The 15,978-nt window shown below is 36.3% G+C and overlaps 3 protein-coding genes across 6 annotated transcripts; all 3 read right to left on the bottom strand.

Moving 5' to 3' along the window:
- Window positions 1-7,257: 7,257 nt before the first annotated feature.
- Window positions 7,258-10,922, bottom strand: LOC108604703 (soluble guanylate cyclase 89Da). Of its 3 annotated transcripts, none has more exons than XM_017994263.2 (2): window positions 10,694-10,922; window positions 7,258-9,316 (listed from the first exon to the last, which is right to left on the bottom strand). In XM_017994263.2, the coding sequence occupies exon 2, from the start codon at window positions 9,306-9,308 to the stop codon at window positions 7,305-7,307; it is 2,004 nt and encodes a 667-aa protein (XP_017849752.1). In that variant the 5' UTR covers window positions 9,309-9,316; window positions 10,694-10,922; the 3' UTR covers window positions 7,258-7,304. The 3 variants fall into 3 exon arrangements, with proteins under 3 accessions (XP_017849752.1, XP_017849753.1, XP_017849754.1); XM_017994264.2 differs by having other exon boundaries at window positions 10,815-10,922; XM_017994265.1 differs by lacking the exon at window positions 10,694-10,922 and adding an exon at window positions 9,966-9,991.
- LOC108604704 (COP9 signalosome complex subunit 5) lies at window positions 10,859-12,095 on the bottom strand. 2 transcript variants are annotated; one of them, XM_017994267.2, is made up of 3 exons: window positions 11,802-12,095; window positions 11,171-11,741; window positions 10,859-11,098 (listed from the first exon to the last, which is right to left on the bottom strand). In XM_017994267.2, exons 1-3 carry the CDS (start codon window positions 12,060-12,062, stop codon window positions 10,953-10,955), a joined length of 978 nt encoding a protein of 325 aa, XP_017849756.1. In that variant the 5' UTR covers window positions 12,063-12,095; the 3' UTR covers window positions 10,859-10,952. The 2 variants fall into 2 exon arrangements, with proteins under 2 accessions (XP_017849756.1, XP_017849755.1); XM_017994266.2 differs by having other exon boundaries at window positions 11,165-11,741; window positions 11,802-12,094.
- Window positions 12,096-14,289: 2,194 nt separating this feature from the next.
- Window positions 14,290-15,665, bottom strand: LOC108603313 (derlin-2). The gene is made up of 4 exons (XM_017992022.2): window positions 15,397-15,665; window positions 14,959-15,315; window positions 14,729-14,892; window positions 14,290-14,665 (listed from the first exon to the last, which is right to left on the bottom strand). The coding sequence occupies exons 1-4, from the start codon at window positions 15,502-15,504 to the stop codon at window positions 14,503-14,505; spliced, it is 792 nt and encodes a 263-aa protein (XP_017847511.1). The 5' UTR covers window positions 15,505-15,665; the 3' UTR covers window positions 14,290-14,502.
- Between the last annotated feature and the right edge of the window lie 313 nt (window positions 15,666-15,978).

Here is a 15,978-nt window from a genome sequence, read left to right as displayed (position 1 = left end):
ACGAGCTTGTTTGAAAATTTGTGTCACCCCTGTATGTACAAACAACATACAAACATACATATTACGTATTGTATGTACGAACATGTGAATATATTTTTTTCTCATGCATATGTACATATATATGTATTAATACAAAAGAAATTTGTTATGTTTCAGAACATTTTTAGTCCTAGATAATATGCAATCATATACACACATTCATATGTGTACATATGTACTATACACTTTTTGTAACATACTATATTGAATATAACGAACAAATTTTGTGTGTGCATTGCTTTTTTATTTTCTTTATCCGGGTACCTGATCTGTTTACCAAACATTTTTATGAAAACTTAGTATATACACCCACACATACATACATACTCACAACCACAATGTGGTTTCGCTCCCAGTTAATACTTAACTTTTAGCTGGGACGTTGTGGCGCTTTCAGCATCAGTTGTTGAACTAATTCAATTGGCTCTAACGGTTCATCCGTAAAAGGGTGATTTGTATTTATGTGCTGTAAACGTCAACTTCGCTGGCCGTCGTAGTTCTAAGTCGTGACTTGTTCGCTTTCCAAAGCTCTGTCGGGCTCGTTCTCCGAATGACGCATGCTATGTTGCTACGAAGCTCTTTTATAGCGTGGCTAGCCTGACATATCTACATACTTATATGTGACATTCACTTTGTCAGGTTGTCTATCGTTGGGCGACAGCAGGAGGCACGCGATTCCATATGTATAACGGCACGGCCCTATAGATTGCTACATTTCAAGCCACAGCTACTATTCAGTCTCTTGTTATGCGTTCAAGGTTTTCTTATGCGTATACAAATAAATTAAGTAAAAGTAATTGAAGGTATAATAATATATACATATAATATGTAAAGTATACATATGTATCTAAAGTTATTAATGGGCATTAATAATATAATTTTTTTTGTTACGCCAGTGCGGAATCAACGCATTCCCGTTAATACTTCACAAAACAGGCATGAATTTCCGAAGTTATCCGTAAAAATTTGAGAGCATTATTAGTGTTTCTTTCGAAACCAGGCGGAAAGGGTTAGTATAATGAAGAATGTTTGCCGAATTTAGTATCTAAGAGCTTGTATTTCATACACGAAACAAAAATCTACTTAGTTTGTCTTACTATATCATAAAAATATTTACTATATGTTAAATGTCATAGTGTATTAAAAATGCGTACTAAAAAATAACTCAAGATTTGTGTATTTGTCACTGTCCAATTATAACGCGTGACTTTGAACGTCCTTTGGCTATGCACAATGTATAAATTTAATTGCTTGGATACTCAGTTGGAGATTCTATGCGAAAAGCACATACAAAATTAATTGAACAAAAAAAAAAAAAATTAAGAAATAATTGTTACAAAAAAAAAACGGCATGACATTTGTAATCAATTTTTGTCACGTAAAATTTCTGTTAGACTTAGTATGACTTGGCTAACTATATTTTTGCAATACACATCGGCAAATGTATGCATGTTAAAATGTTTTTATACAACACCCAATTAAATGATTATATCATACATCGCTTTGTTATAGTACATATGTATATGCGCATAAGTAGTAATAAGTAAATTAATTTGGAAATTAATTCATATTACTCAATTCAACAGTCTTAGAATATTATAAAGCTTATCAATTGTTTAGATCAATGGGGGGCCAGAAATTTTTTTTTGGGAGCACTACAAATAAAAATAGAACAAACACAACTTCTACAATTATAAATCAAAGCAAATCAAAACGTTAATTGTCCTACGCGCAGGCTGTGTGAAATATATACACTAAAAGAAAGAAAGTTCATAATTCTATTAACTAATACAATTTTTTTTATTCTATAATAATTTTTAAATTGTAACTCTTTTTTGTTTGTGTACTAAATGTTGTTGTGTGAAAATTGGCTTCAAACATTTGCTGTGTGCGTGTTGTTCGCTAGTCAAACAACATTTTTGTTGTATTCTCGGTGACATAAGAAAAATAGCAAAACTAACTAAAATAGTACTGAGAGCACCAAGCGCAAGGACTTACCCTCCGCTTATTTTCAAACTTCAGCATTGACATGTACAACATTTTATACGCAAGCAAATAAAAAAATTGAAGTTGGGCGCCACCAACTTTTAGATACACTTTGACTAGGGCATCGCAACAAACACATGCATGCATGCACTCACAAACACATACACAAAAAACAGCTAACGCTTCAAAGCTCGTTTTCGCTGTAACGTCAGCAGCGACGCCGCCGCTGCTCGGCAGAGACAGTTGTATGGCGTCCAGACGTGCTGTCTATATGAACAATTGAAATTTAATAAATCCTAAGTATTGCCTGCACATTTTCACATCGTCGAAAACTGACTAGGCAATTTTGTGATTTATTTCAGATTTTTGTACTGCCTTATATATCGATTTTTTCGATTTGCGGGGGAGGAAGGCGGAAATAAACAAAAAAAAAAAAAAATAAAAGCGTAGTGTCCTGAATATAGGAGCACCTACATACCAAATTTTTGTGCGCTCTCAGCTTTATAGATGCTGAACAACACGCACCATCACAGACGGACATGGCTATATTGACTCAGCTCGTCGAGCTGATCAAAAATATATTTCCTTCTCCCTGTTACACTTTTGCACAATTTCATGATACCCGTTTTCCATTTTTTACAAAAATCTAAAAGTGTATAAAAAATAATATAGAATAAACAAAATTGTATTTACTTAATAATTTCGACTTATTGCCTGTTTTTAAACGATACAACCCTTGTAACTTGCTGTATGGTTACCTCTACAGTAACATTTGACTGGATGGACTTCTTGTAGGCAGTCCACAATGGCATGTTGCTAACCACATGGTACAAGCTTAACTTCCTTATAGCAATTATTTGTTGTGTAATTATACGAGAGGCACCGATAACATTGCACGACATCGTCCTTTTTGTGAGGAAGTTTGAGGCTTATACGTTGGCGACAGATCGTCTTAAGCTCATTAAATTCTTTGTTGTTGGCGGCTGGCTCGAATTCAACAAAGACTAGGTTCTCAAGCTTAGTTTTGTCGAAACGGCTTTTGGGTCTATTGATAAAGCGAACAATATGGCGAAATGTAATTAGGCTTTCCTTAATGTTCACATACGGGACGGAGTGGTGTATACCTCGTATAACTATTCGGATGGATCTTTCCTCTTTAAGTAGCCTGGTATGAAATGGAACCTTATTTAAGGTAAGCGATTTCGTAATGGCTCTGTACGCATCTGAGTCTGCAGCCAGGATCAATAGAATATCTCGTTGTGTGAACGATCTTATCTGTGGATCTGATAAGTTCGTTCAGATTTTTCACAATTTTTGGGGGGTGGCTTATGAGATGGTAGGGGTTCGTTTCTGCTTGAGGGGTAGGGGTTCGTTTCTGCCTGCGCTACCATTACCGCTAGTGTTGTTGTTGCTATTGTTGCTGTTACTGTTGTTAATGCTGTTGCTTGTGTTGTTGATAATGTTTTTTGACGTAGTTGTCGTTGGTGTTTGTGTTGCTGGTACTGGCTTGATCGCAATTGTTTTGGCTGACGGTTTGAGGGATTATTATATTGTCCGTGTCCATATCCGATAGGTCGGAAAACCGATTGGGAGATACAGTTGGTTTTCGGCTATTTGAATTTCTTGTAGTTTTAGAATTTTAATTGGGAAAGCTTGAATCTAAACGTCGTTTGTTATTATTGGGATCACTAGCTATCGTCGTCATTAGCTATGGCATCTAGCTCAGAATGTGTGTCTTGAGGTTTTATGGATGGGCGGCATTTGAAATATAAAGCATCTCTCATTTTCTTTTGGGCCGCAGCCATATTCGCTTTGATGTCAAAATTCGATGGAAAATTTGAACTGCTTTGCACTGTTTTACCGTCTGCCGGTTCACGCTGTCCTTTTTGGATAGATTCCAGGTCGTTGTCGAGTGTCAAAGGCTCTAGATCCGTAGGGGCGTCACCCGGCTTTGTTTTTATTTCACTTGTTTTCGCGAAGGAGCACAGCTAATAATGATATGATATTCTTTTTGTGCGCTAAACAGTTTCAAGTGACTTGTTTCTGCTAGTTTAGTTGACTTGTCATTGATGAATTTATTTACTATTTACAGACATATAAATTTTTTTAAATTTTTTATTTTGATTTCCGAACACGAACGATAGCTTAGAGCTGTGGCAATGGCAGCGACAATAGCAAATGTTCATACGATCTGATGAAAAAATGTCAGTGCTTGTAGCTCAGCTTGACAAGATGTTCCAGATGATGATGTCAATGATGACACTTATCACTGGCCTCATATTACAAACCGCGCCAATAACTGCACAAGCAAAGTCTGGACTTCTCTCGGTTCATCCAACCCAGCCATGACGCAAATTGTGGCTCAACAATTTTTATTTTCGTTTCAGTTATGTTTTCTTTCTTGTTTGTCGCTATTGCTAGACCCTGACTTATATAACCATTAAATTGGTTGATTAACGTCGAATAAACCAATATTATTATCTCAAAAAAAAAAAACTTTTTGATTTTCTTAGTACATATATTTTTGTTTTCAACATTGACAGCTACAAGCTTTTATACACAAGAAAATGGAGGTTAATTTTTAAAAATAATATAAAATAAACAAAATTGTATTTACTAAATAATTTTTCTAATGCTTTCAAAACAAAATAATTTTTTTGGTTTTTAATTGTATAAGTTGTATTTGTTGTAAATGTTGTAGTCCACTGCTGGATTAGATCCTGTGGAAGACATTGAAAAAAATATTTTTATAAAATATGGAAAAGGGTATTATGAAGTTGTGCAAATGTCCGTACGGACAGACCGTCTGAATGTTTGAGTAACTGTTTCTCAATAACTATAAGAAGTAGAGCAATCAAATTTTGTATGTATGTAGGTGCCCCTATACCTAAACCCCAACGCTTTTATTTTATTATTTTATTTTCTCCCCCCTCCCCAGCAAATCGAAAAAAAAAAAATATTCGGCAATTGAAAAATATTTAAAAGTCTGAAATAAATCACAAAAGCGCTTTCTCATCTTTCGACCGATGCTCGCATTCGCATTTAATTCACAGAGCATAAGGTGTTTATGCAGAGCAATTAAATTTGCTGTTTTGCAATTTATCCAACTTAACATTAAAGGCTCTAAAAAATGTAAGTGTTTAAATTTATTAAATATAAATAGTTTGTACATTACTAATAACCGAAAAATTACAAACTTATTATTACAAGAAATATGTGAATTTATTGGGTGCATGGTGCATAACGCACTTTTCAAAGTGTAATATCGCCCGCGGACTTTATGTCATTTTTTTTAGTGGGCCTTATGACACTATAAGAAGTGCATTAACGCCCGAGCCTAATAATAATGAAATACCTGGATAAGAGCCGCGCAGCAATATTTGTGAGAATAGACTGCTCCTAAGGAAGAAGCGCCGCAGGCATAATTTTTCGAAGAAAAAAATCGCGAAAACCCCAGCATAATCTTTTTGTGAGGAAAGATACTCAAGAACGTAAGGAACGCCGCCGCAGGCAAAATAAATTACTAAATTCTAAAATCCAGGTACAATTATTATATTCATAAAACCGCTTTCCATTCACGTGCACTTAGTTTTCAAGATAACAACACATTAGGAAATAGTATTTGTAGGCCAAAAACAGGTAAACGCGACTTGATAAACCGAGATAGACATAAACGGTACATTTAGTAACGGACTATTCATGAATTCTTGATAGCTTTGCAAGTTTAAGAAATTTCAGGCGTAGACAAGCTAGGTCGAATTTCATAAGGCCCACGGCGCTGTGACATTTCGTGCGTGGCGATATGACACTTTTTCAATGTGTGCCCAGTCAGCCCGTAGCCAGGCTTCCTTACGGGGGGGGCCTACAAATTTTGACCCTCTTCTTGATTTTGAATTACAAAATAGTATTACAAAACACAAATAGTAGCTTATTATTTAAACTTAAGTTTATATATTACATAAAAATATACATTTTAAAGTTAATTTGTGTATTTGCTTATATTACACATCTCCTGATTTTTTTTAGGCACCATTTCTACTACGAGACTGCAATTCTGGATTTACAGTATGTCAATTAATATATATTGCCAAAGCACTTATCGATCATCTTTCATATACGCTACGAGTAAAATCGTTTTCAACCCTTTTCATGGTTAAAATACTTCGATCATTACAGTTTTACTTAAGCATGTTCTAAATGCAAGTGTATATATGAGGAAACTAGAATTTGTACAATTTTCCAATACTTCTAGGACTTCAGTTTCCAGTTTTGTAAAGATTATCATTAGCAAGTTCTTTGCACCAAATTTCATACTCGGCCTGCAAGGGCTGAAGCTGACATATTGTCATTCAAATCAAAATATTGAGTTAAGTTTTCCAATTTTTTTTTCATTTGAAGTGAGCAAGAGCCAGGAAGGAGTATTTGAAAACTTGATAAAATGTCGTCATTTGAAATAAATCTTTCCGATAAATTTTGGATAAGATTTTCCACACAAGGAATAAAAGCACTCACTCTATAATATTCTTCTGCAGTTGAGGTTTGAGGATTTGCACGGGTGGTTTGTCTTGAAGTGAGTCTTGTAACAGTAATTTTCATATTGAAAATATCTTCTGCAAGCTGTGAGGCAGAATTAAATACCTCTTTGAAACTGTTTTCAGCTTCCTCTCTATGTTTTTTAAAAACCTCTACAATACGTTTCGTGTGCTCTACTACCGATAGTAAATCAAGCGATTTCTCTTGAAGACTCACGGATAATGGCAGAGTAAAGCTAAATAGATTATTACAAGTAATTAAACTAACAATAAATTCACTTTTTCCTACTGCTGCCAATAAAGTCGAGGCTGTCGACGATTGCAACGTCTTATTTAAATTGCTTATTAATTGTATAGGGCATCACTATGCTGTTAGGTTTAAAAAAAATTCAGTATGTATGTATGTGATGTAATAGTACACTTTTGAAGTACTGCTTCTTCACTTAATAATATAATATATATAATTTAAAAGTATAAGTTCAAAATAATTTTTTTTATCAACAGAGCTAAAGTGGAATTTCGGAAATTTTCGGGGGGGGCCCGGCCCCTTGGCCCCCCCCCCCCCTACTCAGGCCTGGTGCCCGTGGCCGCTATGACATGGCTTAGACAGCAGTCCCGAATTAATTATAAGTATGATAATTAATAAAAAACTATATTACTAAAAAATATAATTGTAGGGGTATGTAGAATATTACACTTTATTAACCCTATTTGGATAATATAATAATTATATTCGGATTGAGCTTATTACTCGGGTCCGTCCAGTAGCCAATAAGTTTCCATTTCGCCCTTTCCTTTGACGGCGACAGTGCCGCGTGATTTTACTTTATATCCCACTTCCCGCACCTTTTCGGCTGTATAATTGGATAGTTGTATTCTCCAAGGTTCAGCACTGCTCTCCATGCGCGAGGCAGTGTTGACAGTGTCTCCAAATAGACAATAGCGCGGAACCTTCAGCCCCACGACACCAGCCACCACTGGACCAGAATTGATACCCACACGAATAACTACATCCGACAGATTTTGTGATGTTATTTTCTTCATAACGCGTAGTGCCATGTCGCAGGCATGTTCGGCGTGCCGGGGATTAATATCAGGTGCACCTGATACGGCCATGTAGACCATACCCACGGTTTCTACTTTATACACAAATGGTGATATGATTTCCTCGTCTAGCGCCGAAAATACCTTATTCAAGGTATTTACAGCCTGCATGGCTTCTTGTATATTATTTGAGCCACTATCGTAGATGTTCATGACCTCAATAAAAATAACGGAGACTTCTTCAAAACTTTGACAAACGTGCTCTTGACCTAATCGCATTCGCTCAGCAATCGGACGCGGAATCATGGAGTAAAGCAGTTCATCTCCTTGTCGCTTCCACGAGTCCGCTAGCTCCAAAGACTTTTCCAACTCATCCGATCGTTGCTCTTCTTTTTCAAACAATATTTCCAGCTTGGAACAATGTTGCCAGCCAGCCATGACAAGCTCACGACTTAGGCCATGAGGATTAAGATCGTTAAGGTACAAACCAATGCCATGAAGCTCATCCAAATTCTCTATCAAGGGACTGCATAGAAATATAAGAGAGTCCACATCCTTAATGTAAAACATTTGCCCTTTAAGCAAAATAGAGCGAAGACCCTGTGAAGAACGGCGTTGGCCGGTGGCTGGATCGATTATCTCATCGCTTTCTTCGCCTTCATCTATATCGCTTGTATGCTCCGCACTAAACTCTTTCGCCTTTTGCATAACCAAGGACTGCGCTTCGTTCAACAACATATCGTCATAGTTTTCAAAGTCCATGTTTAGAACAGCATCATATGCAGCCCGGTTGTGTCCAGTGCGTATGAGTTCAAGTTCAAATAGAACGGTTCGCATTTGAATTAAGGTGTCCCAATCAATGTTGGTGTCCTTCGGGCGGCGACAGTGAAAGAGATCCATGACATGGGCGCCAAGAAATGCTTTCGGATTGGCTCCTGGATTATGCATGATCCATGTTTCAACAACTTTTTCTCCAGCATGCGTTATTTTCATTTCATGATTGAGTACAATTGTGAATGGAAAGAGCTCTAAAAATACTTTTAAGTCCACGGCAGGCATCTTAAGCTGCGAGGGATGTACTACCGTATTGACACGCTTGGCCATATACTCCCTATTATCAAAGTCAAGGCGATATTTTACTATGACCGTTAATGGGCCATCTGTAAGTCTAATGGGTCCAGCTGTACCGCCATTGATGTCGTTTTGACTCTCAATAACATAAGCTTTTATCTGCAGACCATAAAACTCGCGAGCCACCTCAGTCATCTGACCGATTAGGTATTTGGACATGCCCGTACGGCTACTCCGATATAGTATAACAGCTCCCTCATCATCCATATTGGTTAATTGCATGCTGGGTGACTTCATCTTGGGATATGTGAATCGCATTATCAAGTGTATGTTATCAATGGACTGTAGAAAGTCACAAAAATAACGACCTGTAGAACGTATCATCTTGTCGTAGCCGAAATTACTGAAAAATCGGACAAAGCATTTTCCAAAAAAGTTCATGCAAAAGTCAAACGTTTCGCCTGTACAGGCCGACAAAGCAGCCGCAATGTCGGGCATTAATTTATCCGGATATATTTGATGCGTTTTAAAACTGCTGTGTTTGCAATCTACTATGGCGCACACCTTGCTCCACACTTCTTTACCATATTCCTCTTGCACATAGTGCTGAACGCTTTCATATAGCATACCATACATTGCAATATCTGTGGAAATAATAGGAAAAATTGTTAATACGTTAAGCAAAAATATAATTATTTTTTTTGTTTATTTTTCACTTAAAATTTATATGCTTAGGGCTTTTCAGATTTTAAATGTTGTATCTATTGTGTAAACATAATGTAGCAAAAGTGTGCAGTTAAATTTTCGTCGAGCTTACAACCCTTGCGCAGTGTACTCTATTCTTAAGTGCGTCGAATTCCAAGTATGTTCTATGAGTGAAGTTCGTCTGAATGTTCCTTACAACATTTATAGGCAGTCCATTTCTTGTTGTATTTTTTCCTTTGACACCCTTTTTTGGGCTTCTCGATATTTTAAGCTGTCTGCAGGCGACTAACTTTTTCCAATATACAGTACATTAATTTGAGTCAGTGCTCCTTGTTAATACCAATTGGCAACTGTTCTTTAGCGGGCGTGGAGAATCCCACAGTATAGATTCTTGATCAGCAAAACACACGGAGTCGATAGGACCCTGTCTGTTCGTCTGTATGAACAGCAAAAACTCATAGACTACAAGAGCTAGACACTAAAATTTGTATGAAAATATATATATATTTTTTTTTCTGTCCTGCAACTCGAAAAAAAAAATCGATTCATGTTTGCTATTAACCGATTTGCTTCTAACCTACTACCTACCTATTACATAGCTTCAGACATTTTTGTGTGTTGGGATGGTCTCATCAAAGTGTATCAACAAATTGGCTGCACCCAACTTAAATGCGTTCTTGTTTATCGATGTACGGGCCGCAAAAGTGAAACATTTTGTCGTTTTATTGATTTTATAGCAATATCTAACACGCACAAAATTAATTCTTGTAATTTGAGTCATCAAAGGATAATCGTACTTCTTCTTAAGTACTTTCCATGTCTATAAGGGAATGGCAGACAGTAGCCAATTTAACCATGTTCTTTTAAGTCAAATAATTGAGTTATTGTAAAAGTATTCTAAAAATTATAAGAAGCCACTTCAAGCAACTAATTTCAGCACTTTAAGAGCTCAATCTATTTAATGGGGAAACATGACAGATATCGTTAAAAGCAATTATTAATCTACCACACTAAGAAAATACGTATTACTTAATAGTGCACCTATAAAGCTTTTCGCCACTTTGTAAAATTAGAGTCCTGATTGACGGGAGCTAAAGCTTGGTGATCGATGTACAGTAGAACTCAAACGGACGCAAAATTTGTAAATTTCTGAAAAACAAAATCTGAAATCTATGGAAAATATTTATTGTGCTTGGCATATTGAAATTTTCAAAATGCCTCTGGGAAAAACTAAAAAAAATGGCTTTCTTGAACGACAAGAGTTCAAAATATAACGAGACATGTCTGCACGAACTTATATATGTACATATGCTTACTTAGAAGTGTATATTTTTTGGGTTGACCAAATTTTCAGATTTTCAAACGACAAAGCGATTAAACGTCCCCGTATTTCCCACTAAAATGTGAAAGGTGTACTTAAATTTGTTTACATTGTACCTATGGATGTGCTACCCTGAAATAATTATTGCATAGTCAACAAATTAAGATCAATCACATTATATTTAGAATTTATAAGTATAAGATAGATGAATTGCAAAAGTATAAAATCAAACTTCGCGTGTGACAGTTGACGGCTTATTTGCCAAGGCCAACTTTGTTGAATAGCTTGTCCTTTACGATTTGAGCCATCAGGCCATGTATCAGCTCGATTGTTGAACGACTGCAATCCCGTGTCGCCTTGGAGAGTTTGTCCTCGGAACGTTTTTCATTTATATCAGTGCCTGTGAAATATAATTAAAACAATTTTAATGTACACGCAGATGTGTGAAGGAGGCAAGTTTATGTACCGCGACCTAAAAAGTTTTCACTTTGCTCAAGCTTCTCAGACAAGTCCATTATTTGACCCGTAGTGTACTCCGTGTTTGTCAAAAGACCTGAACTGCCAAGGGTGTTCACCCAATATTTGTTCCACAATGAATCGAGCAGCTTGCGGTCCAAAGCCGATTTAAAATAGCTTATTTCAAGCGGATAGTACTGCTTGCAGTGCACCCCGAAATCTTCAATTTTATTTAGCGGTATAGTCTGGTACTCTGAGGGTTCCTCATTTGGTGGTTTGTATCCCTTTGGATAGGTGCGGAACGCACCGAGACATACTTTGCCAGCAGATACAGTGCGCACAGGATCAACGACAATGGCCACAAATGGCTCCTGATAGGTTTGGTTGAGCATCTGCGTTGATACATCAATGCCTGACAGCCAACAACCGTAGCCGGGATGGCTATGATACCAGCCAACGGCATGCTCAAGACGTCCCACCTCTTTGGCGGCCTCCATATAAGCAGTCATGTATTCATAGGCCTGTGCCTGAGCGTTGACCCGAGTTTCAGTGCCTTCGACTGGTAACGCGAACGCGTCCATCACAATCTATAATTGATTTTTATTTTGCATGAGTAAATAAGCCACAAATGTTTAAAGTGGCGGTACCATTGTGTTGTCTTCAACTTTGCCTAGCATTAGTCCCATCACCTCCAATGTGCCGCCTGAACGAGCATGCATAACCATCTTCAAAAGTGCTAGCGCAGATATCTTTATGTCTTTAAAAAAATGAGGATCTTTCTCCCACGGCTTGGCATCAATAATTTGACGCTGCTGCTCGGCATCATACCGAAATATTTCATCGCAGCTTGGCAGTGTCTTTATGTTATTTTCCAATTCCCATGTCTTTTGCGCTGCATCTACGTCCATTTTATTCTATAATTCAATTCGCTTTAGAAATAGAGGTGTCAGAAACATATCGATATATTTAAAAAAAAAATTATATTTTTGCTTATAAAATATCGGTATTTTTTGTTTTTAACTTATATACAGTTGTGGCACAGATATCGCTTAGAAAAGCCATGCTAAAATAAAAGTCGAATTCGATTGCAGACAACAGACGCTTTCGAGTGGATCACAACGGTATGATAAGCATATAAGAAATTGACTCAGGGCATGTTTGTGCTTTTATCGGAGGGGCAACTAAAATCTCTGGAGATCTTGGTTCAAGTAGACATTGAAATATATCTCTGGTGCCACAGAAAACGACGAGGGTTTTATTTATAATATATAGATTTATTACTGCAGGTTTAGTTTCAGTTCAGGTTTACAAGTATGTTTTGAGTATATGTATGTACATATATATGCGGCACGGCCGGATTACAAGAGTAACTACAGAGCAGGGTCTGTCCGTTTCGAAGATCTAGAGCGAAGTTCAAGTTCAACTTGTTAGTTGCGACGATCGAATGTAAGTGAAGATAAAGAGAATTATAGGCTCGGCCTCACAATTCTTAGCGATAGATAAAATCATAGAAGATCAGTGATAGCGAGAAGAACTTAATGAGAACGCACAAAGAGAGCGCAAGCTTTTATTACTGCAGTGCCAAAGGCACGCACAAGGAAGAGAGCGCGTAAGTACAAGCGCAAGAGGAGAGCGCGTGATACAAGCGCAAAGAAGAGAGCGCTTGAGCTTCTTCAGCGCCAAAATGCGAGCTTACACTAGATTAGCTGTTTGTAGCTAAGAAGTCAAATTTATTGGCCTTGCATGACCAAACAACCATAACAAATAAGAAGTTGCTACTATGCAAATATATTTCTTATTTTAGTAATGTTTTCAAAGATAATCAAACAAAATTATGTGAAAACTGGGTGGCATCTCTCCAAATCTAAATTCTTTTCAACTCTGACAGCGAGTTGGAAGGTATGGTAAATTATTCTTAGCTATTTTGTTGAATTAAAAATTATGAATTAAAACAGACTGTCAATCAATTATTTGAAGTTCATTAGAGCAAAACAATAGGATTTAGTAGGAATTTTTGGCTGTGGAACAGCTAAATGGAATAAAAGTTAAGTTTAAGCTGAAGTGATATCTGTGGCATCACTGATATGTCCAAAAAAGTCATAGTACCGAAAACTCTTAGATGTATGGTTGCTAGCTATCGATAGCTATCATTTATTATTTTAAGAAACCAATAGTTCATCAAACATTAATATCACTTTGCTTTTTCCTTAAGTTTTTGGTACCATCTATCCAACTATGAAGTGTAAAAGTTTCAAATTTGAACAATTAAAAGACTAAGTTGGCAGCCCTGCAGCTTCTATCTTGGATGTACTTTCGAAATTAACAATAGAAAAAATAGCGCCATATCCAAACAGCTTTAAATTGACTAGTTTTTTTTGGCAGTGGTATTCCAATACTGATCAGAGTTCATCGATAAAAATTAAGGGAATTGAGCATATTTCTTATATTACATATGCATATGTACATACATATATGTATGTATGTATGTCCTGGCGTGCAAAACCATGCTTTAGCTGCAAGATACGTCTGATTGATTTATGAACTATTGAGTTGCATTTGATTTTTAATTCTTTTATTTTTGTCATATTTTGTATAAGTCAATAAAAGCCCTAACCACTATTGATTGGTACGGCAACGATTTGGTGGAGTGCAATTTTGCATTCTTTAGTTTAAAATTCACATTTTTATCATGTAATGACTGATTAACTAAAATTTAGCTCTAGAACAATGCAAGAGCTGGTAACAATGCAACAACTTATTAATGCTGTTTTAAAAGTAATGGAGATATAACTCAATTTGAACAAATATGTAAATATTGGGGTCGTACCAATATATAATGGTCCAATAATTTCATTGATTAAAAAAGTAGTTTTATTCAATTTAACTCAATTCAGTTTTTGGATTAAAAAAGTAGTTTTATTCAATTTAACTCAATTCAGTTTTTTGATATAAAGCGCGAATATTTTCGATATATCAATTTGTAATGATGTACATATATACTTGCATATAAAATCTACACCTACTCAAAAATATAAGTCATTGAAAATTGCACACTCAACAATATCGTTGCCGCACTATAGTGGTTAGGGCTAGTATATAATCACACGTGCTGAATGTTTAAGGAAAGACCAATTGTACTGTACAATAAAATAATTAACTTTCTTTTATTAAAAACGTCTTGTTATACATCATTCCAACACTACTATTTTGAATCAACTTTGGCTAACTATTACACACCGCACATCTTTTTTTCTCTTGCATGTAAATAAGGGTCTCGTGTCAGATTGTGTTCTTTGTCAATGCGCTTATAACACAATTTATCAACAACTAATACATATGATTTATTTGTTATTGTGCTGGTGGCTCTCGACGCTCTGCAGCATCTGCATCCCCATTTTGATCAGGCTCGGCTATTATTTGTTGCCCATCGCCACCCCACATAAATCCGCCTGGCCGATCCTCCATCGGTGCCTGGTAATTTCGCTCAACATGCTCATTAAAAATACGCTTTCTAAAGAGAGATGATAATGCATTCAAAAGACGTTACGCCTTATGAGCTCTAAAGGTTACTTACAAGAAATATGGAGTTTTAATCAATCGATACCCATTGGAGAGTTGAGGATACACATCTTCCAGAACATAGTAAATGTGACCAACACCCATGCCAATAATATCCACCCACACTGTATTACCCAATATCATCGAGCAGCATAGTAAAACCCATGGCAAATAGGGTGCCTGCTTATAAGTGCGATATTATGTTAATCATAAGAGAGCCTTTTATAAACGTATGGTACGACTTGCCTGAAAGTTAAGTACACCGAAGAAATTCATTGGCACCATTGGATTACGTCTGGACCACACATACACCAACATTAAGGTAAATGCCTGACCCAAAAATAGCAGATTGACAAAGATGCCAAAGAAGGTCATTAACACGGCTCCAAATACAAACATCATGACAAAGTCAGAACTGCGCCCTCTAAATGAACCGTCCTCCAGCATGCGGCAATAACGATATGTAAATACCATGTTGAAGAAGAAACTAATGCCAATAGTGCCAAAGTATAGGAATGTTGTGGCCAGGCGCCAAATTTGAAACTTCCGCACTATTAATGTGGGATTAAAGTACAGCTGCAGCGGCGACACTAGATCTAGGTGCTACGGAAATAACCAAAATTGTCAAGGAGTACACGTCAGCGACAGAAAAAAGGCATGGAGCTACAATAGATCAGGACTCACCACAGCCAACGTTGTGAGCACACAGACCGTAGTATATGCCCGAGTAACAATCGGTATCTCCATATAGAATTGTCGCAACGCGTTCATATTTGACAAGTTTGCTTTCATACGTAAATATTGTAAAAAATAAATTACACTCTTTCGCTGTAGTTCACATTTATTGCTTGCGACTGTCACATCCAAGATTTCGCTACCTTTTCTCTCAAATCTTAAAAGAAAATATACCTTTAAAATTTGTTGTAAAGGATCAAGACAGTTTATTTATTTTATATATTTTGTTAGGATTGGCTACTTTCAAGAGTTTCATGCCATCGGGGCGATAAAAAAATTGCATTCGATAATCAATAGTACCAAAATTTAGATTTACGATGCCTAAACGGGTTACGGAAATTTAAAATGTTATAACCACTGTGAAAAGGGGAAATATATAAGTATATTTCTTTTATTTTAAAAGAATAACTTACTGATTTCAATTATATTTAAAATAATCGTCTTACCTTTCGATTCACAAAATATCGATATGAAGGAAATGATTATTGCTTGCAATTTTATTCATCGATTCAGAAAATTCTTTAACTCGTC

The sequence above is a fragment of the Drosophila busckii genome, chromosome 2R (genome assembly GCF_011750605.1).
Source record: "Drosophila busckii strain San Diego stock center, stock number 13000-0081.31 chromosome 2R, ASM1175060v1, whole genome shotgun sequence".
Lineage (NCBI taxonomy): Eukaryota > Metazoa > Arthropoda > Insecta > Diptera > Drosophilidae > Drosophila > Drosophila busckii.
This window is presented reverse-complemented; position numbering and strand designations above follow the sequence as displayed.